We start from the raw sequence: 27,328 nt of genomic DNA, 5'->3' as shown, positions 1-27,328 counted from the left end.
TTGGCAGGCTTTTTGACTGAGTTATCACAGTAGAGCCTAATGTTGTTTTTCTCTCTGCACTTCTATCTCATCCTGACAGTGTGCCACCATTTATTTCTAGAGTTGATTGATATGACTGACAGTCAACCCTTACCTCTTTCTTGTGTATCATGGACCTACTTTATGCAGTTTCTACACTTTGGATAATTTCTGGGAAGTGGGCTTCTGTTACTTGTTTCTTTTGTTTTCATTATTGCTTTGAATCTGACCACATACAAAGGCAGTTATGATTTAGTTGTTGTGGATGTTTCCTTGTGCAAACTGTACATGATCTGGGTGCTGTCAATCCCTTAAGGCCTGTCCCTATTAATTAAAAAGTTTGGGGTTATGTCTTTCATGTAATAAAATAATTCAAGGTGTTTCACAAGAGCATTTATCAGAAAACTTGACACTGAACAGTATGGAAATATTGGAGCAGGTGACAAAAAAGCTTGGTTAAAGTAATGGGTTTTAAGGGGGAGGGACCAGCAGAAGGTCAGAGAGATTGAGGGACCGAGTTTCAGAATTTAGGATGTAGGCTGCTGAAGGTGCAGCTGTACTGATGGGGTGATGGGAGTGCAGAGACTTCTGGCTGCTGTATGGATGAAGGAGGTTAGAGATGGGCAAGGTCGGGGTGAGATTTGAAGCCATAATGATTTTTAAATTTATTGGGATTGCTGTACCAGGGGCCAATATAAGACGGAACTTGGTGCTTGTTAGGATATGGGCACAGAGTTTTGGATGAGCTGAAGTATAGGAAGGGTGAAAGGCTGAAGCAGGGAGGCATCTTTTATTTAATGCCATGTTACCAGAGCTGAGCTTCTTGAGCATCTGCATACAGAAATCAGTACTCCCTAACCCTCACAGCCAAATATTTCTTGCTCTAATGATCTTAAAATCCAGGATTTTACTGCAACTTTTGTCTTTTACTGTTACTTTTTATTATAGTAGATAATTTGGTACAACTATGTTATAACTCGTCAGTTGATTATTTACTGGCATTAAATTAACCTCAATCGTTTTACAATTTTTCTGTTCCCTTTGTTTCAGTCCATGAGTCCATTTTCCAGTGAGTTTTTACAGCATGGTTTGGGAGCCAGGTAGCTGAGGTTCAGTCACATTCTTGACAGCATTAGATCACAGGTTTACCGATTGAAAAACTTAACAGTAAGACCACGTGAAGGTTGTTGCCTCCATCCCAAAATATCTTTACATCATTCTTGGTCTTAATTTGACTTGCAGTAACACCTCCAACACTGCCAAGGTCAAGCTGAGAGTAAATCTCACACAGAAACTGCCGAGTACCACCTGGGGCAGCAAAGCCAACATATTCCACACTGCTTCACTTACCCAACAGTAGACTACTGCTGCTCAACCTGGCTCAGGAGCTCCACCACAAATGTGGTAGTTATCCACCTTTGCGAAGTCATGCAAATTATTTTTGGGACATCGAGACCAACACCGATCATGTGGCTTGCTAACATATACTGAACCTCCTGATGTCTGCAGGAGAAACATCCTCCTCAAAGAACACTGTAGGATGACAGTGAACGAAACACTCCCATTGACACAGGATCTCAAAAAAAAGCACCCATTTGTCTGAAATCCCATGTTCCCTATTGGCACACACTTGCCGTACAAGCTGATGACCGCTTCACCCCTCAATGACGTACCTAGTTGGCTGTAAACATCATCAACTGCAACCTGGTAACTGACTTGAATAGTGAAGTCCCAGGTTTCAATCTTATTGAAAATCTGGCAACCCTCAGCTCTTGAGGATGGGCCAGGAAAAATGTGGCCACTCACTCCACAAGTGGAACATGAGCAACAGCTCAAATTGTGGCCATTCAAATCAGACCATCACCCATATACTGAACTTCTGCCCAGAGAAATCCATTCCTGGTGGCATCACCAGCATTTGCATTGCGTCGGTTGAAGCATATGTGCTTGACTCTTAAATGTCCTCTGAACAAGGGCAATTAGGGATGGGCAATAAGTGCTGGCCTAGGCAGCGATGCCCACATGCCATGAATAATTTTTTTAAAAGCTGTTGAATGGACCTCAACACTGAACCACAACTGCTTCCCCAGCCATAGGAATAAAAAAACCATGAAATGTTTGTATGAGTTAATTTCTGCCTCAAAGATTTAGTAGCTAACCTGCTGTTTGAAATTTAACCAGTCCAACGTGTTTACTGCTCCCCCTACAGTAAATTAGGAATACAAATCTTGCTGTTCAGAATTTCATTTGGGTTCACTGCAAGGACCCTTGACTAGAATGCAGTAAAAAGAAACCTGTCATATTGGGTTTAAACTTTGCTTCACTTTTTTGCACTGTACATTTTTTTTACTTTTTTTAACATTTTAGACACTTTGCTTCTCAGTTACACACCAACACCACCCCCCCCACCCAAACCAAAGTATTCATTGGTCCATTACAAACTGATTTCTACCAGATTATCTATTTATTTTTTTTCTCCCATACCAGGATAAAATTCCATGGATGTTGAGTACCGTCTCAGGGTTTTTTTAATTCATGTGTAAGCTTTGACCAAGAATGCTTTATGGCTATGGAGCAATATTCAGTGCAAATTGTATATTATGTTTCTCATTGGAAGCTGAGACTTTGTCTCTGTCTGTGTGTTATTTCAACCAGCTGGCCATTCTTACTAACTTAAGGTTCTACAGTAAGGATCTTACTATCTTAAAGTTCTTAGTTAAAACTGCTAGTTAAATGGGGGGATTGGTCTTTTTAGGTGTTTCTTTGTAGAAGAGAAAGGTGAGGAGAGAAGAAAATTTAAAAGATCTATGGGCATTTCTAACAGAAAATTAAGAACTTAAATGCCCAGATGGTTAATTTAGTGTTACTGACAATACCTTCAGGCATTTCCTAACGGACTTAACTGGCAGTAATTAAGTTGATCTGGTTGTCGTTTTAATTTTTAGTTTCTTCCATTTAAAGGCATGTAGTCTTCCTTTTGAATGAAATTCCAAGCAAGTGGTTAACGGTTGTAAACAGAAACAGTCATCCCTTGTAAAACTTACCTTGAAAAGCATTCCATTAGTTAAAATATTTAGGAATTTGTAACCACTTTCAAACACTCCAAGCTGAACCTGCTAATTTCAATTTCAATTCTGATATATGATGCACTGCATATGAAAAGCATGCAACTTGGGACGGAGTTTTATTGGGACTTGTGAAAGTTTGTGCAGATTTTACCCTTTTTCTGGTGGCAGGAGCGGGAGTCCTTTCTAATTGGGATTATACTTGCATTAATGCACTCCTGATGCCTTAGGTAAATTGCTAGGATAGCACTGAGCTGAGCAGAACATGAAGGAGCATAAGGTTGCATCTCATCTCTGTAAAATTAGTTGATTTCAGCCAGGTGATAATGGTGCTACAGTTGAATCACCATTAATGACCCCTGTTAGAAAGTATTTGTTTCTCATGCTGACCACATGTGCCATTTAACCATCTCCCATTTTCTACTCAATTGCTTTACTGATCCTTCTGTTTTTTTCTTCTCGTATATTCTCATTGCCTAATTTATTTGAATCGTTCTGAAGGAAAGTGGAAAGAATTTATTTGCAGTGCCTGATTCTGCCTCTTGTTATGTCTCCCTTTAAATAGTTATGTAGTTTTCTCCTTTTTGATTTTTAAATTTAAGTTTTGATTTGTCTTTGAAGCTTTTTCATCCATATCTAAGACTCTTTAAATAGCTAGCTGTTTCACTGTATATGTGAAACAGGGCTCGGTATTCAATTGGACATGCCACTATCCATTTTTGAGGAGCCAAACCTGCTGAGAGCACTTGCACATCTTGTTTGGTGCCACAAAGGATTTGTAAATGATATTTGATTCTTTGTTTATAGCAGGCAGATGGGAGCTGAATTCCTGAAAAACAACTTTGGGTTTATTACAGATTTTAATTTTAAGTACAACTTCCTGCCATTGCAATGTTTGCAGATTGAAACTAATCCATTAACTGTGACGAAGTTTGATTTTTTTTTAAGTGAATTTTAATTTTTTTTTTTAGCTTGCCTGTATTTGTTGACCACCTTCTTTAATCTAACTGGTAGGGGGAGCTGGAAGGAAAATAGAGAAGAGAAACTGTTTTACAGCCAGTCTTTTAAAAAATGAAGCTAGTAAGGATTAGGACCACTGTTTGTCCCTTCCTGGCTGTTTAAATATAAAATGGTGTGGTCTTGATCTGAGAAGTTTGTCTCCAGAGGTGGCACTAGAGACAAGTATGATGATAAATGAATAGAAATTCTGCCTGATTGGCAAATTGGGGAAGAGTTGACCCTATTTGGTATGTCTTTTCTTGTGGTCTGGATATGTGATCAGAGGACTAAAACCAGGTCAAAAATTCAAATAATAAATGCTGTCTTTGCCTAGAAATTAAAAAAAAAAGCTAGTATGAAATGTTTTCCTTATGCATGGTTTACCCTTTTGGCTTTTGCTATATTTGTCAATTTCCCTCCAGCTGTTTTTATATTGCCCAGCAGTTTCAGTAATAAAAAACTGAAATTTCTATTTAATATTCTGAACCTTTTCGTCCAATTTTAATGAATAGAATAAGATAAATTGTATTGGAAGGTTGCTTTGTACGCTGTTTGCAGCAAAGTAATTAAGGGGTTAACCATTTCAATGCAGGGGAAAAATACGGACCAACTCCTTCCTATTGTGACCCCTGTATGTGCTCATGTGGAAGCATGATGGGTGTTAGGAACATAGGAGTGGGAGTAGGTCACTCGGCCCCTCAAGCTTACTCTGCCATTCAACTAGATCATGGCTGATCTTCTACCTCAACACCATCTTCCCACATTATACCCGTATTCCTTGATGGCATTGGTATCCAGATATCTAACGACCTCTGCTTTGAACATACTTTTAACAACTGAGCCTCCACAGCCCTTTTGAGAATAGAGAATTCCAAAGATTCACCACCTCTGCCTGAAGAAATTCCTCCTCCTCTCAGTCCTAAATAGCCTACCCCTTATTCTGAGACTGTCTCCTGATTCTAAACCACCACCGACCACCCCCCCGCCACCCACACACACACACACACACACACACACAAAACAGGGGCAATGTCTTTCCTGCGTCTACCCTGTTGAGCTCTAAGAATTTTATGTTTGAATGAGATCACCTCATTCTTCTAAACTCTAGAAAATACAGGTCTAGTCTGCTCAATCTCTCCTCAGGACAACCCCACCATATCAGGGATCAGTCTGGTGAACCTTCTCTCTATGGTTAGTATAGCCTTCCTTTGGTAAGGAGACCAAAACTGCACACAATACTTCAGGTGTGCCTTCACCAAGGTTCTATACAATTGCAGTAGGGCTTCTTACTTCTGTATTCAAAGGCTAACATACCATTTGTCTTCCTAATTGCTTGTTGCACCTGCATGTTAGTTTTCAGTGACTTATGAACAAGAACACCCTGGTTTCTTCGGACATCAACACTTGCCAATCTCTCCTCCATTTAAAAAAATTCTGCATTTCTGTTTTTCCTATCAAAGTGGATAGCTTCACATTTTTTCACATTATATTCCATCTGCTATGTTCATGCTCACTCACCTTAGCCTATCTAAATCCCCTTTTAAGTCTCTTCATCCTCCTCACCACTTGCATCCCCACCAAGTTTTGTCATCAGCAAACTTGGAAAGTATTACATTTGGTCCTCGTATCCAGATTATTGATTGTGGGCAGGAATTTCGGGCCGCTGGGTGGGCCAGGTTGGAGGCGGGAAGAGGGTAAGTGCTGAAATCAGTATGGGCGAGTGAGCAATGAAAGCTCTCTGAAGGCAGAGAGCTGCCTCAGGGAGTGGAAGAATTTGATACCATGAAATAAAGATTTGGAAATGCAGGAAAAAATTGTCCACACATCAGACTCCCTCACATGAGCATATAGGTTATAAAAAACCTGTCTTTTTTTTTAAATTTAATATCAGAAACCTCATTCCACCTGTGGATGAGGTTTCCTCTAAAATCCAATGACCGGCTGGCTGATTTGCCCACCCCCACTAAATGTAACGTTGGACAGGCAGCAAAAAATTGCACTTAATACATTTAATGGCCTTTTATAGGCCTCTTAATTGTTAGTGGGTATGCACTGACTGAAACATCACACAAATGCGTGATGACATCGGGATGATCACCTGATGTCATTGCACGTTATTTTATGCCCGGTTGGGCTTGCGCCTGTCCACGGGACGTAAAATTCTGCTCTGTGAATAGCTGGGACCCAAGCACTGATCCTTGTGGTACCCCACTAGTCACAGCCTGTCAACCTGAGAATGATCCTTTTATCCCTACTTTCTGTTTTCTGTCTGTCAAACAATCATCAATCTTTGCCTGTATATTACCCCCGGTCCCATATGCTCTTATTTTGCTTACTAACTTCTTTTGAATGGGATCTTATTGAAAGCCTTCTGAAAATCCAAATGACCACATCCACTGGTTTCCCTTATCTATCATGCTAGTAACATCCTCAAAAAAAAACTCCCAATAGGTTTGTCAAACACGATTTCCCTTTTATAAATCCACGTTGACTCTGCCCAATCCTACCATTTATTTTCTAAGTGCCTAGTTATCATGGTAGACGATAGATGGTTTATGGTAGATTCTCGCATATTCCCTGCAACTGGTGTCAGACTAACCGGTCTGTAGTTCCCTGTTTTTCTCTCACCCTCCCTTCCTAAATAGGGGTTACATTTGCTACTTTCTGATCTGTAGACTTTTGAAAGATGATCTCCAAAGGATCCACTATATGTGCATCCACCTCTTTCAATACCCTGGGATGTAGATCATCAAGTCTAGGGGGTTTATCAACTTTCAGCCCCATTAATTTCTCCAGCACTACCTTTTTTATTAATATTAATTTCTTTCAGATCCTCAATCCCACTAGTCCCTTTGTTCCCCAATATTTTGGGGAGGTTTTTTTTATATCTTCCTCCATGAAGACAACACATAGTATTTGTTTAGTTCTGTGCCATTTTCTTAGTACCCATTATAAACTCTCCATTCTCTGCCTACAATGGACCCACTTTTGTTTTTACTAACCCGTTTCTCCTGCTGAATTTTTAAAATGCTCCCAATCCACAGGCTTACTACTTTTATTAGCGACTTTATATGCCTCTTCGTTTGATCTATAGAATCTTTAGTTCCTCTTGTTAGTTGGATCACTTTTTTTCTTGCAGACTTTTTGTACTTTAAAGGAATATAAATTTGTTGTAAACAATATATATTAGTTCTTTAAATTCTAGCCATTGCCTCTTTACCATCATATCTTTTTTCTTAAATGTAGTTCCCCAATCTACCTCAGCCAACTTGTCCCTCATACCTTCCTTTTTTAGACTTAACACCCTAGTTTTAGATTGAACTACATCATTTTCAAACTTAATGTAAAATTCTATCATATTATAGTCATTCTTCCCTAAAAGCTCCTTTACAACAAACTTATTAATTAACTCTTTCTCATTGCGCAGTACTGGATCTAAAATAGCATGTTCTCTAGTTGGTTCCTTAACATGCTGCTTTAGGAAACCATTGTGTATACATTCCAGGAATTCTTTGTCCTCAGCAATTGGGCCAACTAAGTTTATACAGTCTATATGTAGATTGAAGTCCCCCAGGATTACTGTGTTCCCTTGTTACATGCACATCTAATTTCCTGATTTACACCATGCCCTACATTACCACTATAATTTGGTGGCCAGGAAACAACTGCTATCAATCTTTCCCTTTTTTTTGCCTATCCTTCCTAAATGTCAAATACCCTTGAACTTTCAGTCCCAAATCTTGATCAACCAGCAGCCACTTCTCTGTAATGGCAATTCGATATATCTGTTCACTTCTATTTCTGCACTGTTAATAAAGGATGGGATCAGTACATTAGTGAGAGAGGATCTTCGATCGGAAGATCAAGATGTAGAATCAATTTGGGTGGAGCTAAGAAACTGCAAGGGGCATCTACATAAGTATTCTTGTACACTAAGTACTTACTGTGCTTTTTTGAAAATCTTTTCGCAGGTTCTCAGGATTGTCAGGATGATGGAGATGGGGAAGTAAATGCAAAGAAATGCAGGACTGAGGAAACCAACATCTGTAAGAAATGCTGTGCAGAATTCTTTGATCTCTCCAAGTTCCTTGAGCACAGGAAAAATTGCACTAAAAACCCACCAGTTTTGATTATGAATGAAGACGAGAGGGAAATGCCTCCAAAAGACAGCCCAGAATCTTGTCCAGATAACTTTGCAAATGGCCAACTGACCGATCAATCTAAAAGCAATGATAGCCCTGAAGAAAAAATGCATGAAGAGAATGAAACTGCTGAGATGAATGTTGATATTGTAGAATCTCAAAAATCATGTGCCTCAAATGCTGCCTCAAGTTTACATCCAGCCTCTGACGTGACTTATGTCCCCCAATCTAAAATACCAAACACTAATGTCACATTGGAGACTATTCAGAACACTAAAGTGGCAGTGACTCAGCATGTTCCAGACAATGTGCCTGCCAGTAATTCAAATGCAACTGGAAATGTCAATGTCATTCCTATATTGCTTGAGCAATTGGTCTGTTTGCAGCAGCAGCAACTTCAGCAGATTCAGTTAACTGAGCAAATCCGCATCCAGGTGGCAATGATGGCACCTCATTCTCTGCATCCTTCCATCGTTGCAGCTGCAGACCCTCTTAAAACACTGGGGGCTCACCTGTCACAACAGCTTTCTGCTGCTGCTGCTTTAATTGGGCAGAAAGTTGGTAGCCAAACCTTTACTATAGATGGTTTTAAACCAGTCCAGCTACCTCATTCTTCTATTGGTACAACTCATTTTAACAAGAGTTTACACCATTCTGAATCCGGGTCCCTCCAAACTACTAGTGCTCTAGCTTCATTAACCTCCAAGCCTGATTCCATTTCTTGCTCTGAAAACCCCTCCAGGCTCAAACATGGCAACCTTACAAGCCCAGTTGCGAGATTTCCAAATCCTTTGCTACCTCAGTCTCCAAATTCTGCAACTATCCACAGCCCGCTAATGGGACTATCTGCAGCTTCAGCTGCACGAAATCAGAAAGGCAAGCCTCCAAATGTTGCAGTATTTGAGACGAAGTCCAGTTCAGAAGAGTCCTTTTTCAAACACAAATGCAAGTTTTGTGGCAAAGTATTTGGAAATGACAGCGCTCTGCAGATTCACATCCGTTCCCACACTGGGGAAAGACCTTACAAGTGCAACATCTGTGGTAATCGTTTTACAACCAAAGGCAATCTAAAGGTCCATTTCCAGCGTCATAAGGAGAAGTATCCCCATATCCGAATGAATCCCTATCCTGTTCCTGAACATCTGGACAACATTCCAACTAGCAGCGGAATTCCATACGGCATGTCAATACCTGTTGACAATTCGGCAAACTGGGTGGACACCAAGCCTGTCTTACAAACATTGTCCAATTCAGTTGGCTTGAAGCTGTCAACTAGTTTTGAGGATACATCAGACAAGGTACCTGTGAGTGATTTTCTGCAAAGACGATCTCCAGCAGTAAGTGAAACTGCTTCTATGTCATCAAATGTCAGCAACTATGAATCTAACCTAGAAATTAAATCTACAAATGAAAATGGCAGTGCACCTACTTTGGCTACTTCCATAATGTCTGAAACCTCAAAACCTAAGCCAGCTTTTGGTAACACACTTGATAATAGCCAAGCATCTGAGACATCCAAACTACAACAGCTGGTAGAAAATATAGACAAAACATCCACTGACCCAAATGAATGTGCTGTGTGCCATCGTATTCTAAGTTGCCAGAGTTCACTAAAAATGCATTACCGTACTCACACTGGTGAAAGGCCATTCAAATGTAAAGTTTGTGGCAGGGCTTTTTCCACAAAAGGCAACCTCAAGACTCACTATGGGGTACATAGGGCAAAACCACCTTTGCGAGTGCAGCATTCATGTCCTATCTGCCACAAGAGATTCACCAATGCTGTTGTTCTTCAGCAGCACATCAGAATGCACATGGGAGGTCAGATCCCGAATACACCTTTGCCTGAGGGCTATTACGACGGTTCTGATCCAGAGCCAGCTTTGGCTGATGAAATTGCTGAACTAGACAGCAGTTTTACTGATGAAAATATGGATGAATCTGAGTTGGAAGGGGACAAAGGTACGAAGGTGCCTACAGTTGAGTATTCAAAACCAGTTTTGCCTTACAGTGACTTGCCAGCTAACTCTCCTTTGTTAGTATTCTCAAATATAGCAGCTTTGGAGAGTCAGATGAAAATGATCAACTCTAGTGTGAACTTGCAACGACAGAGCAGTTTGAAATCTAGTGAGAATGGCTCCCCAGAAAGTGAAGGTATGGCTAATGATTCTTCTTCGGCAATAGGGGATCAAGAATACCAGAATAATAGGAGTCCAGGTGCTTCAGAATCTGCATTGTTACAAGCTTCGTCTCCTGCTAATAGCTATAATGGTAGTCATCTGTCCAAGTCACCAGGATTTTCTGCTCCTTGTGAAAATTCAGGAACAAAAATTGAGCCTGTTGAGACATCTGAACTACCAAATGATGGTGCATTAGATTTAACATCTGCCAATATTCATCGCAAAATTAAGGAAGAAGTGCCTAGTATACCATTTACTAATGGGGACTGCAGTAAGTATGAAAAAATATATATGTATAGTTTAAACCTTGTGAATAACCTCAGCAGCAGCTCCAGTCTATTGTTTGAGTCTCAAGCTGCAATTTCATAAATGCAGCTAAATGGACTAACTTGCAATAAATGAGTGCTCATCAGAATAGACCTTAGTAATAGTTACTTGAAGCCTTTATTTGAAGCTTTAAATAAAAATAATTTGGAGATACTTGATTTTTAATGAATTAAAGAGTTAAAGGATCTTAGCAGATATAAAGTACATTAAGCTTCTATGTTGAGATTAAGTTCAGATACGTGAAGCATGACCTTTGCCTATGGTGTAAAACAGCAAGTGACTGATTTCTCATTTTATTTTAGAACAGGGGAAAGAGTGACAATCGTCTCCTTTCCTCTCAAAGTAGAGTGTTATGAGCACTGAGTCGGGGAGGTAATTGACAACATTCGTGTATAACCTATTGAGTGTCCACAGCTATTCGTGCACTCAGTAGTGCTATGCACATGAACTTGAAGGGTTTTCTGAATTATGATGATAATGAACAGGAGCCTGATTTCTTTTTTTATGTCCACCTATCTCCAGTATCTCAAGGGCTTTGGAGCCAACTTTAGTCCCTCCATCACTGGTAGGCTGAGATCAGTGAACTCATGAGATCAGAGATTAAACCTGAGAATTTTTCAAAATGCAGCTACCCAGTTGTCTGTCCTGTATGCTTTGTGGTCAGTGATGAATAACCTCTTTCAGCTGTAGTTTTACCTTGTAACTGCTGACTGCTTTATTTGCAATTCTGCCATAAGGAAGAACTGCTTCTTGTTCACTGTTTTAAATTCATGTTCCCAGTAGCTTTTCAAAGTGAAGGTTGTGGACACAAATTTGGAAAAAATATTCTTAACTGGATGCACATGTCATAATTTAACGTTGTGGTTAACAGCAGAGAATCTTGATTCAAATCCACAGGGGATCAATGGAGCTAGAGCTCCATATGTGAAAATTCCATGTTCTGAATTGCATCATTTTCTTTTAACTTTCGGTTGGTGTACTCAATTATTGCTAGCCTGAACAGTAGTATCAGGACCCGAGTATATTTTGGGTTTGTACTTGAGCAAGAGAATAAAATCTATGAATTTGCCCCATTGCCCATCTCCTCCGAATGGTACATTTGACAACCCTTAAAGCCAGAGGCTTGATTACTGATGTGTGCTGAGTTAGTTTATATCAGCCAGACAGCTGGTAGACTAAGGGTGCCACAACTGGCTTCAGTACCCCTAAGTTAGGTGAAAATTGATCTGTGCTCCTGCTTTTGATGTCGCTCCAGCAGGAAGGTGTTTGATGACCTTGGTCCGCTGAGATATCTCTTGTCCCTTGTTGAAGGTTGCTGATGCTCATTGTTGCAAGCTGTTCTTGGTGTCTCTGATATGTGCTCAAACTTGCTGTGAGTAGTGATTGCTCTCAATGGTGGTTCAGTAAATGTACATCCAATTAGTCTATTCCACTGTCTTTCCCTGTGTCCTTTTAGCATTGTTTCTCTTCTCTTGTATATTTCCCATTTAAATGTTTTATGGATTCTATCTTTACCACTGTTTTGGCAGGGTCTTCCATATCCAAAACCTCATGTAAATATCTTTCTGACTTGCTGACGAGGGGAAGCCTTTAACCTGATTTTTTTCTGGGATTTTTTTAACAAAAGGTGCCTTTTTTATCTAGTTCTTTCGTCACAACTGATGCTCCTAACCTTTGGTGTCATAATGAATCTCTTCTGCATCCTCTCCATGGCCTTAACCCTGTGTTTAAAAGAAAGGTGCCAAAAAGTGGAAATAATATTTGAATTAAAGCCTAATTAATGGTTGATACAAATTTGGTATTGCAATGGTGACTATATTTCAGAAGTACTTTTATTGGCTGCCATGCTTTGAAACCTCTTGAGCTTGTGCAGTTGTTTATATAAGTACAGGTCCTTTCTTTTTATTGCTTTACATTTGTACTCCTTTGTGCATCTATTTATAAAACTTAGGATTTCATTTTTTTTATTACTTTGTTCTCCCACTTTTAATGAACTTATTTAAGTCCCAAGTTACTCTGCTCTTTTTGTTTTGTTTGTTTGCACCCTCTATCCTGAATGACACCAATTTAAAATGCACCCATTACTCCCAGTTGTTTTCTGTGCATAATCATGCTGTCAAATCCCCTTTTTAAAGAAAGAACTTGAGTGTATTTACCTATCCTGATGTGTCCTTAAGTACCTTGGAAGTGTGGTCATTGTTGTAACATAGGAAAATGTGGCAGTCAATTTGCACAGACCAAGGTCCCATAAACAGCAAAGAATTAAATGACCAGATCGTTTGGGTGTTGGTTAAGGAATAAACATCGGCCTAGAAGTTGGTAGAGCTCCCATACTGCTCTTCAAGTGGTATCATTAAATCTTGACCACCTGAGAGGGCAGATGGAGCCTTGGTTTAATGTCTCAACCAAAAGATGGCACAGCACTCCCATGAAACTGCACTGGAAGTGTTGGACTGCATTATATCCCCAAGTCTCTGGATTGGGGCTTGAAGAACCTATGGCCTTTTGATACCCTGCACCTTAGTTTAATCAATTTTATCATAATTTTCCTATGTGATACCTCATAAAATATGTATCTAACATGACTGCATTTCCTTTATCAATACACTCCATTATTTCCTCAAAAAGCTCAATTTTCAGTTTAAAAATATCCCGTAATATTCATGGCCCTCAGATGATCTTTCTCTTTCCCTGGCAGTGAATGCAAGTTTTAATATGGTCCCATAAAATCCCATTAGATTTTATATTTTTTGTTTTTATCTAGCTTCTTCAGATAATTTGCACACACCCAACTTCATGATGTGGATTAGTGGAGTGCTGTACTGCTGCTCACATTATTACTCCCTGACCACAAACTCTCGTTCCCAATGGAGGGAGCTTTTACATTAATTTTGGGATTGTTATTTCTGAGCTGGATCAGTAATGCCAGGCTGATTCCCAGAACTAATTTGAAATAATTTTGGCTATGTATTTAATTGTTTGAATATATTTTTAAAAATCCATAATTCAGCTTTACGAACCAAATTATTATTTCTTTTGACCCACGTAGCAATGTGGTCCACAAGAAAAGTATGCTTTTCTTGCTCTGCCACGGAGTGATATTTCTGGCAGTTCTGCCTGAACAAGTAATACAGTGTAGAGTGATTTGTATCTGAAGCTGAAACCTGAATTGTACATCATCAGTCTGTTGCTTTGCCATAAATAGTAATAACAGCACCATAGGTATCCAACATTTTGGTATAGGGCACCATAGGTACCCAACATTTTGATATAGGGCACCCCAGATCCACAACTAGTGATTTAAATACTCCTCACAAATGGAAATCCCAAGCATATTTTGTTAATCTGCCTTTTCCTTGCCCTCCCTCATGACCCATGTGAAGTCAAATCTTCCCCGATTTTAAAAAGCGACATCCCTCTTACAATTTTGCTATTTTCTTCCCAGCCTGGTCTGATCTCATCACTTTGCTGACCATTGCTTCTTGTGCTCTCCTTAACTGTTGCAAATTTCACTGATCTGTATATAGATTTTTACTTGGTTTCAGCATCACCAATTAATTCTATAAGCAAACTTTTTCCTCTAAGATCTGGAGCATGCCTTTACTATTTACAAAATGGTACGATCTGAGGATCATAAGAGTAGATCCCTTTTTTGTATGCATATTATGATGTTGCACGTACCATGTGTGTTCTGCAACTTCAGAAGAACTAAAAAGCACTCTAGTGAGATGAAGCTGATTGGTAAATGAACTGGTTTATTTCACATGTAATGCATGAATGAGCAGAGCATAGGTATGAATGAGATGCATCTGTTTTCTGCCACTCTTGTATAACAAACTAGGCACCCAGCCCCTATTAAGAGGCTAAAGTCACTCAAAAATTAGTTAACCTTGAATTCCTTTTGTGATGGGCTACAAGATTCATACCTTGGCTTGGAGTATCTTTTATCTCCTTTTACTGTCTGGATAGTGAGATCTTTCAGTGCCTCTCACTGACTACACTGAGACTCATTCCAGATGGAATGCTTGTCTGTCTGTCTGCTAAAGTTACCATCTTAAAGACAAAAATTCAATTTTTGGGGCAGAAGCTTGCAATTCTGAGTCACTTCCAGGATGTAATAAATGAAAATCATTCTATCATAATAGCCACAAATATCCAAGAGCATAGTTAATGAATCCCATTATCTCAAAACTAATATCAGGTTCTTAACTTCATGTCAAAACTATGTTGGCTGGTGTGTCATCCCTAGAAATGATTTAAACAACATCTAAAGAGCTTGTACATTTGTGGGAGTTATTTTTTTTGGAAGGTAAATCTAACTTAATGGTATTATAAACTAAATCAAAACCATTTCTCACTTTTAGGTATAAATCCCAAAATATGACATTCACCAATCCTCCCTCTTCCCACCCTGCCACCAACCAAAGTTCATGTTACTGAGTTTTTTGGGAGTAGCCTTTGTATTTTTTTTTTCTTTTTACTAACTTCAGACAGTAAGAAAGTTGTGATCCAGTTATTAAGCAACAGTGTGGTGCAGTGGTTAGATGCATTGTCCTTGACATTGCCAAATAAATAGCTCTTTTGAAAGAAATGTAAACTTTGCACTATTGCTTGTTGGACTCTTTAAAAGGACTATGCTATAATAAGCTTGACGTGTAAGTATTTGATTCTGATGTGGGGTACTAAATGATTAAGTATTCAATTCTCTCATGCTGATGAACACATTTAAAGAGAGGTGAAAGATAGATGACAGTGAATTTGGATAAATTTGAGTCCTGTTAGAGAAGGGTTAGTCCAACCAGTTGTGGAATGCCAACAGTATCCTGCTAATCTATGTAAAGGTCAAGCATGCCTCAGATCAATGCAAAGTATTAATACAATGCTTAAAGGGCCTGAATTATGCTACAAAATTGAACTGGTAAAGGGAGATGCCTCCATACGTTTCAGTGTTTGCCCACTGTCATGTTTTGATGCTATGGAAGTGCTGGCTATAGGCAGTTTAAGAACAAATTTATATCTTGGAGCAGAACTTCACCTTTCTCATTTGTCATTTTGTCATATCATTGGAGTAGAAACTCATGATGTCAAACAGGAGGGTTTTTTTAGAAGGAGCTTTGCTCCCAGGCTTGCTTCTGACCATACAGTGAGATAGGCAATGATCAGTTAATGGATATTTCCATTTTCGTACACTTTCATTGTTAAAAGACCATTTTATTAAAGCATATTTGAATTTTCCCAAAGTTGGCAGATTTTCTTTTAGTTCAGTGGGGTTTTACTGTATGTTGAGCAATGTACCCAGGTGTTCACTAATTTTGGAGTTAACTAGGCAAGTGATCTATGCTGACTTTTTTTCCAGTCCATTTCAATAAACAACTGCCAGGACAGGTACAAGAATAGAAGGAATGAATGAGTGGATTTGTGTGTTTCAACTGTTAGTCGACATGAATTGGCTGCTTTTCCCCATTTCATCTAGCTGCTGCTAAAGCACTAGTATTTGGAGCTGAGGTTGTAAAGTCTGGCATGGCAATTGAGAATTAATTCTAGTAAGGGATCCACCATGTATAATTTACAACCCTATTAGACTAAACAGTGAAAAACCATTGTATGTTTTTAGGTGCTGTTCAAGTTCCTGCAGGTTCCTTTATCAGGGCTCCTCCTTGTCTGATTAAAGTGGAAGTAAGCGACCATGGAGAACGACCAGCAGGAACCACTGCACAGTTTCTTGCCCCATCAGCTGTGGCTCCAATCATGCCACCTATTTTGGCACCTCCACCCCGTCGTACACCTAAACAACACAACTGCCCTACTTGTGGAAAGAGCTTCTCCTCAGCAAGTGCTCTGCAGATTCACGAACGCACGCACACTGGTGAAAAGCCATTTGCATGCACCATCTGTGGAAGAGCTTTTACAACGAAAGGAAATCTCAAGGTAACTTATTCAGATTGAGAAAAATGCTACAGTACATATTAAATTCTAAGTAATGACCAGAGTTTTTTGGTCAGTGAAGAAGGGGTGACAATCACTGTTCACCTCACTGACATCTGCCCAGAAAATAAGCCCAGGTTTCTCAGTGTAGATTTGCATTAATCCAGCGCCTGATTCAATGTGGTGCCCTCTACAGGGGATCTATGGCGTCTGTGAGCAGAACAAGAAATAGCCAGGCTCTTCAACAAGTCAGATTGAAGAATCCTCACTGAAGCACACAAAGTGTAAAACCAATTTAAAACATATACAGAAAGCAAAATAAAAATTAGGAAAGACAGGTGGATTAAAGGAAAAATACAAGACAGAACTCTCATGTTAATTAATTGCTCAAGTGATGAAGCCCCACAGTTGTAAATTTTCCAGGGCTGGAAAGGTTGTTTGGCAGTAATTATCACTTGCACGCTATCTTTTTTTTAAAAAAAAAGTAACTTACTCCTGAATGCACCAACCCCAACTTAGTTTTTTCTGTGGAACTAGGGGGCAAGTACCCCAAGTTCATTCTATTAGCGATTTTCAATGCTGAGTCTATTGCAAGGACTGTTACTCTCTGACAGTAACTTCTGGATTTCTGATTTAAGTACGTTTATGTGTACTATAGAAGCTGCTGTCAGATTTTCTCTTATAATGGTGAGTGCCATTGGCCTTATTGCAAAATCCAGGCCACTAGTTGCAGCAGCAGATGATTCGCGTGAGGCTAGCTTGCATCTTGCTGAAACAACGCTTTCATTTAAAATCTTTGGTAGATTTCACGCCAATATTTCAGTGGGTAATGCACTGCCTAATGTAATATAATACTGGAAAGTTTGGACAGAAAATGTCACAGGTTTGATCTCTGGTCTGGCTGAATTAACTGATCTCCAATGTGGTTTTAGTAAAGCCACCAACATTTGATTCTGTACTGCAATGCTTGGCAGTGTGGAGGAATCATTCAAAGTTTTTGTTTCTTATTGATCATCAATGCTAGAAAGTACCTGTGTGGATGTAGAGTCACTTATAGCTCAGCTCTGTTATGCAGGGATGAGAAATTTCCACCTTTTGGTAAAATTCTGACTTTGATTATGGAATTTCTGTCTTTTGAAATGTTTCTCTAATCTCTGCCTTCCCCTCTCTGTGGTCTTTTGCTTTGCTTCCCCCAACATAAATCCAGCAAGGTCATGTTCTGTTGCCAGTATGAATTTCATCCTGTATTACATGCACTAACTGTATTGAATGCTGAAATGCTGGGGTCACTTTGGTGATTAGTTACAAATACATTGGTTCATACTCTTAACTCTAAGGTAAAGAAAGGGAAAACTAATGTTTCTACCCAGTTGAAGCCTAATAATTCCACTCATCTGAAGTGGCCTAGTAGCATTTGCATTTCACAATAGATCATAAAAGTGCTATAATTTTCCGACCCCAGAGGCTAAAGTGACTTTTCTGCTTTGCGCTATGATGTGTACATGATTCCTTGTCACACAATTCTCAAACTTCATCCACTCATCCCTGGAAATGCCCACCCCTCCTTTTCCTCACCCAGTCCCATAGTCAAAAAGCCTGTTGGTGTAAGTTGAGCGGGTAATGCATAGTGTCAGTTATAATATAGTAACTGATGTAGTTAATATGGAAATGGATCAACATAGGAATAGCTCCTCTGTTCATGTTTATTGGGGAGTGAGGAGAAAAGATTTTTGCAGTCCAAGGGGAACGCTTAAGCTGCATTAACTCCAATTAATCCTGACCAGGGAATGCTTGATGCTGAGATTTTCAGGTTTTTTGCACAACCTGATCACTTTTTACTTTCATATTGTAGGTCCATGTTGGAACTCACATGTGGAATAATTCAGCCAGACGTGGGAGACGTCTTTCACTAGATAGTCCTATGATACTGATTGGCAATGACCCAAAGAAGATCTCAGAGATGTTCCCAAAGGATCTAATGGCTCCTGCAACGAATATTGAACCAACCATCTGGAACCAATACACCACTGTGCTTGCCAATGGCTTGGCTTTGAAAACCAATGAGATCTCGGTGATTCAGAATGGTGGTATTCCTCCAATCACAGTTAGTGTGGCAAGCGGTTCTGTTGTGAGCACTAGCACTACAGTTTCCAAAGTGGATGCATCCCAGTCTGGCAGTAGTCCAGCAATCACTGAAGAGAAACCTAGTTCTGAAAGTGTTGCTATGCCTCACATCCCCCATTTTGTGGAAGAAAGCAAAATAGCTGTTAATTTAAAGAAAAATGACATTCTGTAGCAAATGTGCAGAGTAGAGTACATTTTAGTCTTAGGTTTTATGAAAAACAACCACAGACCTCAATATGGGCTACTATTTTCATATAATCCCAAAAATGTAAAATAGATTTTTTTTACTGTAGCTGTCTCTAACAAAACTGCTGGGTACCTCCTGAATTTATGTTATGAGTACAATCATTGCTTTGCAAATTTATTGTATAAAACTCTGGGATTTATCTAAAAGAATAAAATAATAAAGCGGGTCTTGCAAAGTGAAGCGTTTACAATATTGACTTGAGTTTACAATATTTGAAGTGTACAGCCTCTTTCTCATGAATTTTTACTACAAAATCCTTATGAATCCAAAGATTGAAAAAAATTCTGTAATTAGTGCTAGTTTTGAAATATTGAGTAGAAATTGAACTGAATCATTTCCATAAACTACTATAGAGATTTGTCTTTGAGAGTGTGTGTGTAATTGTATTTACTGTTTATACATTAAAACCATTTATGCGGGTAACTGTTCTAGAATGTCAATTGGTGCCATCTGTTTAGAATTCTAATGACAACTGTTCCTTTTTTTAAAAAAAATCTTGAATGAACTCTTGTTTTAAGTAAAATCCCAGATAAAAGATAAATTTGTAGAACTATAATTCAGTGAATTAAATTGCTTAATTTTACTTGGGATTAACTTCAGTCAAAGATCATTAAAGCCAATGAAACATTTGGAGATTCCTGTTCAGCTGAGAATGCTCTGTCAATTGTAGACTCAAACCAAATAACTGGAGGTGGTGGAAGAATAAATTAACTGATTTTTTTTTTAGCAGTAGTACTAGTTGCAGGACAACAATGGGCCTCATTGCCTCTGGGCTGAAGAGGCAGCTAAAAACAGTCATGAGTCCTGATCTCAGTGCAGTAATATTTGTTGGAAGGAATATGGTTAGAGATTGGGTGAGAGCAGGATTGCCATCAGCTATAAAACTTTCCAGACAAGTAGCTAGCACTGTTAAAGTACAGAGGCCAGCAGGCATAAAAAGAATCATCATCCATCTCAAATTCATGCCATTCTCAAGATGGGAGAAAAGGGAAAAAGTATTTTTATCAAAACACAATTATCCTTTCTGCATAGATGCTTTAAGGACAAACAAATAAATAGGATTTCTATAATAAAATAGTATACTGGCTTAAATATTCTAAATTAGATTTGGTTCTCTATATTTTTGGTTTGAAGGAGAGGGGTTGGGGAAAAGAAATGCAACGCATTCATAAATCCAGACGCTTTGACAACTTTCACAATTGCTACAGTTGGGATTTGGGAGAATTCAGAAACCACTAGTCTTACATAGAACGATATCAGTGGGACTCTGTGATTCTTTTTAAAGTCCTCTTTAAAAAAAAAACACAAAGGGCTGCAGCATTAAATAAGATGCATTAACTGTCTTAGGCTTAATACTGATAAAACAAGAGTGCATTCTTGATTGATTAAAACATTGCCTACCTTGGTTGGTTTTAACCAGGTTACTTATTTGATTTGTGGATGGTACACCATTTATGCTTTAGCCAAAGGAGACCCACATGTAGCATATGAGGGAAGTGGGGAGGGTGGGCCCCAGAACTTGAAGAAATTTTGTTAACTACCTCACTTTCTAATTTTAGTTTTTTTTTTGTTTTGGTCATATTGGTTACTTTTGTAGTATCTGACCATTTTTGTAAAATGAACTGGCTTGAAGTAGATACCTTGTGCAGTTGGACAATGGTTACATCAGTAAATGGACCAAGCTTTTGTCGACAGGGATTTGACAGCATTACATAACCAGTTTTCTTTAAAAAATGGACATTTCTGCGTGCTATAGTTTAACACTGAATGTATAACTGGAGTGCTGGAAAAATGGACACCGCCTCTTGCTTTACAGATGGAATACTTTGGACCTGGTAGCCGGAGTAAAATTTCAATGCCAGCATGGAAGAATAAGCTATCATTTCAATGCAGTGTTTTCATAAAGTTCTGAAATGACTGCTTCACTTTGGCCTTTGTGATTTCAGTTTACCACAAGGATTTTCATGGTGCTTTCACATGTAAATGGACTGACAATGGTAACTGAATGTGCAGAATCCATATGGTTTACATGAAAAATGGATCTTTTGTTACGTGTTGCTGATGCCTTGAATATGCTGTCTTTTCATGAATGTTTTAGTGGCTCTCTAGTACATCTACTGAATGTAAACTTGATTTTCTTTCTGGCATATGGGAATAAATGCAGGATAGCATTGTCACAGTCACCTGGTTATCCTTGTTATTCATATACAAAATTACAAATCTCAAAATGAGAACATTCAAACCAACAATTGATACTCACCATTACATCATCATAGTAAAGATATCTTTTTAGTAGAAAGTTGTAGGTTTCATCCTTTGCATGACCTGATCTCGCCAGAAGTAGTTATGTGAACACTAGTTTGCTTCAGTGTCTCTGGGCAAAGGAAGAGACAACAATTAGCACAGGCTTGCACTTTTCAAACACTGTTTGGTTGGTCTTGCTGGAAAGTATGAATGAATGACCATAAAGCGAGGATGGAATATGACTTGGCTATTCAGTGAGACATCATAACCTCTTTACAGGTAAGTGTTCATTCAGAGGTCAGCAGCATTGATCACTGCAGAGGGGGAGACTGACATGCTTAAACTCATGCTTGAGTAAGCTACTGCTTCTCAGAGAGCATTCACCAGCCCTTGATGACTGTTGATCACAGGATAAATAGTCAATTGTTAACTGTATACTTTCCTGAATGGATCAGTGTTACACCTGACTGTACTTATTGCTAATAAGACTTGTTTATTTACCAGAGGTATATAGTTTTAATTTGCCCACTGTTAAAATATGGTTTCTAAGATTGCAGTTTCTCTGGACAATTTTATGCAATGAACAATGAAGCTTAATTATTGTGTATAGGTTTTGCCTTGGTTGTAATTTCCTAACTTCACAGATCGTGGATTGTGTGTGGGGTATGACTGGAATGCATAGCTCAGTTATGTACTTGTGCATTACATGAAGTGGTGATATTGTGTCTGTATAGTTACAGATCTGAGAAATCTGATGTTTGTGTAAACAAATTTTAATGACCATTGTGTAGAATTTGTTGGAATTTGGATTCTACACTACACCACAGAGTATGAAAATTCTTATCGAGGATTAACCTTTTTGGCAAAAAGGACAATCGTTATTTTAGAATGCAAACTAACAAGGTTTATAGACTATAACAGATTAATACTTATCATGCCTTGTCTAGTGGAACATCATGATATACAAGTTCAACACATGTAGGTCTGTTGTTCCATGGATCCCGGGACTTCCGAGGTCACCTTGGTTCCTTGAATCTGGTCTCTTGACTCGCATCTTCCTTTGAATTTTTTTTTAACTTTGTCAACTTAACTCTAACATATATACAAACTCCTTTGCAGCTTTAAGACTTCAATGCTAGTTTTCCAGTCTACCTTACCTGTTGTAGCCTTTGCTGCTGAAGCTGCACATTTCACAGCTGCCTGCTGAGTTCCCTACTCTCTAACCTGTGACACTTCTGGATTCTCACAGCAACCCCCAACCCATGACAATTACCTGTTGACTGGCAATATCCCACACAAGCGCTAACTTTCTAATGAGTGCTCCACTACTAACTCCTAACTTTCTCCTAACAAATGCACCCCAGCAAATGTCCTGTGACAAATGGTAGTGATGTACTCTTATTGTTATTCTTTTTGCGGGATGTTTTGCAATATTTTAACCTCCAGTGTGTGCATCTGTGTTAACACAACTAACAACATATAACCAAGCATTCGCAACTCTTAACCAGTGGAAAGAGTGGCTCAAGGAAGATGGGGAAGCTAAGCTTCACAGCTCTTCCATCCCTTCTAACTGCTAACTATAACTTGTATCTTTTTGACAGGAGGTCCTGGAAAAACTGGTGCTCTGATCTCCTTCCAGACCATAACTTCAGGTTTTTAGCTACATCACTGTATTTGGCACTTAGATGTGCCAACACTTCTTAATGACATATCCCCAAAATTCATGAATTATCCTAATAATACATATGAACATATGAGTTAAGGCATTTCATCTCTAAGCCTACGTATGTGTAGTTTAAAGCTCAAAGTTATTCCAGTTTGCAAATTTTTATGTCTTCAAAATCTGACTTGCAGGTTACTCACATATTCAACATTTTATTTACCAGTCCAACATAGGAAAATAATTACCAAATTTAATTTCTACAGAAAGGATTTTTCGTCTGGCATTGGGACCATGATGCCTGAGCCATTTTCAGGTCCAAGGAGGAAGCAGCCACGATCCAGATTTTCCTAATTGGCTGGAGGAAGGGATTGGTGGGACGGTAAGGAGGCAGGAGGCTGAAAGTTTGGGCCCACTTTAAAGGCGTGACTGCACCTTTTGCAACTTTAGTGGCAAGGAGGCACCCAACTTGGCCTAACATTAATGCCACCTTCTGCAGTCAAAGTTGGAGGCTGCGCCAAAAAGGCAAACAGACTTGCCCTAGAGAGTGGTAGAAGTCTACTTGGCCAAACTAAAGAGGCCTGGATGAACATGTCAGCCATCACAGTGTCATCTTGAGGAGATGGATGCCTTGCTGCAAGAGGCATAATGTCTTTCGTTCTGGCTGCATGAGTGCAGCATAATACCAGAATTCGGGTCTCCCAAGTTTGCAGATACAACAGCTGAGCGGCCTGTGGTTACATGGTGTTCTTGAATATGGGAGAAATGAGTGCCCAGAATAGTTACCAAAAGCTCTTGCTTGTTTGCCCTCGCTCTATTGGGAAGCCTCAGCTTTGCAGAGGCCAAGTTCTCATGATCTCATTCTTCTGTCTCCCACAGGGCCAGTTGTGGAGGGGGAGCATTCCAGTGTTGCCACTGGGTTTCTTGAATGATCGATGCCCTTAGAAGACATGCAAGCCTGGCATCATTCAAGCACAGATACACTTAGATTAGTGGGTCCTCGTGTGTGGGTAGAAGGGTGGCATTGGCTGTTGAGCAGGAGGAGATGAGAGAGGTAGCTGTGGTCAGACTCCTAAGAGGCTGGAGGACAGATACAGCCTTGCTCAGCTCGAATGGCCTGATGTCGGTTTTGTGCTGGGCAATCTGGATTTCACCGCGTCTGAGCCCATTCCTGTACTGGATGACTTTGGGTCTGATACTTCAAAAGCTTGTTGCCTCATAACATTGTGCAGCACAGCTGGGGGCAGGCCTATTTATTTCACAGGCGCTCGCTGACCAATGTAGTGATGAATCCAAAATGAATGTTAGCAAAAACAGCCACTCAAAGGGTAGGCAGCCCCAAAAGGTCACCCGTTGGCAAAATGTTAGCTCATCCTCCAATCATTTTCAGGTCAACGAGTGTGTCCACGAAGAATGGCCCTCATGGGCCTACCCTGTATCCTATAGATGCCTCCTTCAGCGTGTCCTACCAGCCTCAGTGAGTAATATCAAATCAATCATTCAAAATCATATCCAGGTTATTGAGTGCCTGGGATAAAAAGATCCTAGCATTTTCCTCATCACATCCACACCCTGATCCACACCATTCCATTCACCAACGCCTAGCAGAAAGACCATAAGACATAGGAACAGAAGTAGGCCATTTGACCCATTGAGTCTGCTCCACCATTCAATGAGATCATGGCTGATCTGAATCCTCAACTCCATTTTCCTGCTCTTTCCACATAACCCTTGATTCCCTTACTGATTAAAAATCTGTTTATCTCTGCCTTGAATATACATAACGACACAGCCTCTACAGCCCTCTGAGGTAAAGAATTCCACAGATTAACTACCCTCAGAGAAGAAACTCTTCCTCATCTCTGTTTTAAATGAACGACCCCTTACTCTGAGATTATGCTCTCTGGTCCTGGACTCCCACAAGGGGAAACAACCCTTCAGCATCTTATGTTTCAATAAGATCGTCCCTCATTCTTCTAAACTCCAATGAGTACAGGCCCAAACTACTCAACCTCTCCTCATAAGAAAATCCCCCCATACCCCTTATTTAAGTCATTAATATCTGTAAATAATTGAGGCCCCAGCACTGATCCCTGTGGCACTCCACTAGTTACAGGTTGCCATCCTGAAAATGCCCCCCATCCCAACTCTGTTTTCTATTAGTTAGCCAATCCTCTATCCATACTATTATATTACTTCCAACACCATGGGCTCTTATTAAGTAGCCTTATGTGCGGTACCTTATTGAATGCCTTTTGGAAATCTAAATATATTACATCTACTGGTTCCCATTTATCCTGCTTGTTACCTCCTCAAAGAATTCTAATAAATTTGTCAGGCACGATTTCCCCTTCATGAAGCAATGCTGACTCTGCTTGATTAGATTATGTAATCCTAAGTGCTCTGCTATTACATCCTTTATAATAGACTCTAATATTTTCCTGATGACAGATGTTAAGCTAACTGGCCTATAGTTACCTGTTTTGTGTCTCTCTTTTTGAATAGGGCTGCTACTTTGGCTGTTTTCCAATCCTCTAGGGCTTTTCCAGAATCTAATGATTCTTGCAAGATTACTACCAGAGCAAAAACAGAATTACCTGGAAAAACTCAGCAGGTCTGGCAGCATCAGCAGAGAAGAAAAGAGTTGACGTTTTGAGTCCTCATGACCCTTCGACAGAACTTGAGTTCGAGTCCAAGAAAGAGTTGAAATATAAGCTGGTTTAAGGTGTGTGTGTGGGGGGCGGAGAGATAGAGAGACAGAGAGGTGGAGGGGGGGGTTGTGGTTGTAATGACAAACAAGCAGTGATAGAAGCAGATCATCAAAAGATGTCAACGACAATAGTACAATAGAACACATAGGTGTTAGAGTTAAAGTTGGTGATATTATCTAAACGAATGTGCTAATTAAGAATGGATGGTAGGGCACTCAAGGTATAGCTCTAGTGGGGTTTTTTTTTATTATATAATGGAAATAGGTAGGAAAAGGAAAATCTTTATAATTTATTGGAAAAAAAAGGGAAGGGGGAAACAGAAAGGGGGTGGGGATGGGGGAGGGAGCTCACGACCTAAAGTTGTTGAATTCAATATTCAGTCCGGAAGGCTGTAAAGTCCCTAGTTGGAGGATGAGGTGTTGTTCCTCCAGTTTGCGTTGGGCTTCACTGGAACAATGCAGCAAGCCAAGGACAGACATGTGGGCAAGAGAGCAGGGTGGAGTGTTAAAATGGCAAGCGACAGGGAGGTTTGGGTCATTCTTGCGGACAGACCGCAGGTGTTCTGCAAAGCGGTCGCCCAGTTTATGTTTGGTCTCTCCAATGTAGAGGAGACCACATTGGGAGCAACGAATGCAGTAGACTAAGTTGGGGGAAATGCAAGTGAAATGCTGCTTCACTTGAAAGGAGTGTTTGGGTCCTTGGACGGTGAGGAGAGAGGAAGTGAAGGGGCAGGTGTTGCATCTTTTGCGTGGGCATGGGGTGGTGCCATAGGAGGGGGTTGAGGAGTAGGGGGTGATGGAGGAGTGGACCAGGGTGTCCCGGAGGGAGCGATCCCTACGGAATGCCGATAAAGGGGGTGAAGGGAAGATGTGTTTGGTGGTGGCATCATGCTGGAGTTGGCGGAGATGGCGGAGGATGATCCTTTGAATGCGGAGGCTGGTGGGGTGATAAGTGAGGACAAGGGGGACCCTATCATGTTTCTGGGAGGGAGGAGAAGGCTTGAGGGCGGATGCGCGGGAGATGGGCCGGACATGGTTGAGGGCCCTGTCAACGACCGTGGGTGGAAAACCTCGGTTAAGGAAGAAGGAGGACATGTCAGAGGAACTGTTTTTGAATGTAGCATCATCAGAACAGATGCGACGGAGGCGAAGGAACTGAGAGAATGGGATGGAGTCCTTACAGGAAGTGGGGTGTGAGGAGCTGTAGTCGAGATAGCTGTGGGAGTCGGTGGGTTTGTAATGGATATTGGTGGACAGTCTATCACCAGAGATTGAGACAGAGAGGTCAAGGAAGGGAAGGGAAGTGTCAGAGATGGACCACGTGAAAATGATGGAGGGGTGGAGATTGGAAGCAAAATTAATAAATTTTTCCAAGTCCCGACGAGAGCATGAAGCGGCACCGAAGTAATCATCGATGTACCGGAGAGAGAGTTGTGGAAGGGGGCCGGAGTAGGACTGGAACAAGGAATGTTCCACATACCCCATAAAGAGACAGGCATAGCTGGGGCCCATGCGGGTACCCATAGCCACACCTTTTATTTGGAGGAAGTGAGAGGAGTTGAAGGAGAAATTGTTCAGCGTGAGAACAAGTTCAGCCAGACGGAGGAGAGTAGTGGTGGATGGGGATTGTTCGGGCCTCTGTTCGAGGAAGAAGCTAAGGGCCCTCAGACCATCCTGGTGGGGGATG

General features: G+C 40.1%; 1 protein-coding gene across 1 annotated transcript in view; it reads left to right on the top strand.

Moving 5' to 3' along the window:
- The window catches only part of sall4 (spalt-like transcription factor 4), a 38,091-nt gene extending 16,881 nt beyond the window's left edge, over nt 1–21,210 (top strand). Inside the window, exons 2-4 of the mRNA XM_041205466.1 lie at nt 8,054–10,675; nt 16,346–16,659; nt 18,509–21,210. Of these exons, the coding sequence (XP_041061400.1) occupies nt 8,054–10,675; nt 16,346–16,659; nt 18,509–18,952 (3,380 nt within the window). The 3' untranslated portion in view covers nt 18,953–21,210. The remainder of the gene's footprint in view (nt 1–8,053; nt 10,676–16,345; nt 16,660–18,508) is intronic.
- The last annotated feature ends 6,118 nt before the right edge of the window (nt 21,211–27,328 follow it).

This window comes from Carcharodon carcharias, chromosome 14 (assembly GCF_017639515.1).
Source record: "Carcharodon carcharias isolate sCarCar2 chromosome 14, sCarCar2.pri, whole genome shotgun sequence".
NCBI classification, from domain to species: domain Eukaryota; kingdom Metazoa; phylum Chordata; class Chondrichthyes; order Lamniformes; family Lamnidae; genus Carcharodon; species Carcharodon carcharias.
The sequence above is the reverse complement of the archived record's forward strand: the minus strand, read 5'-3'. Positions and strand labels throughout refer to the sequence as shown.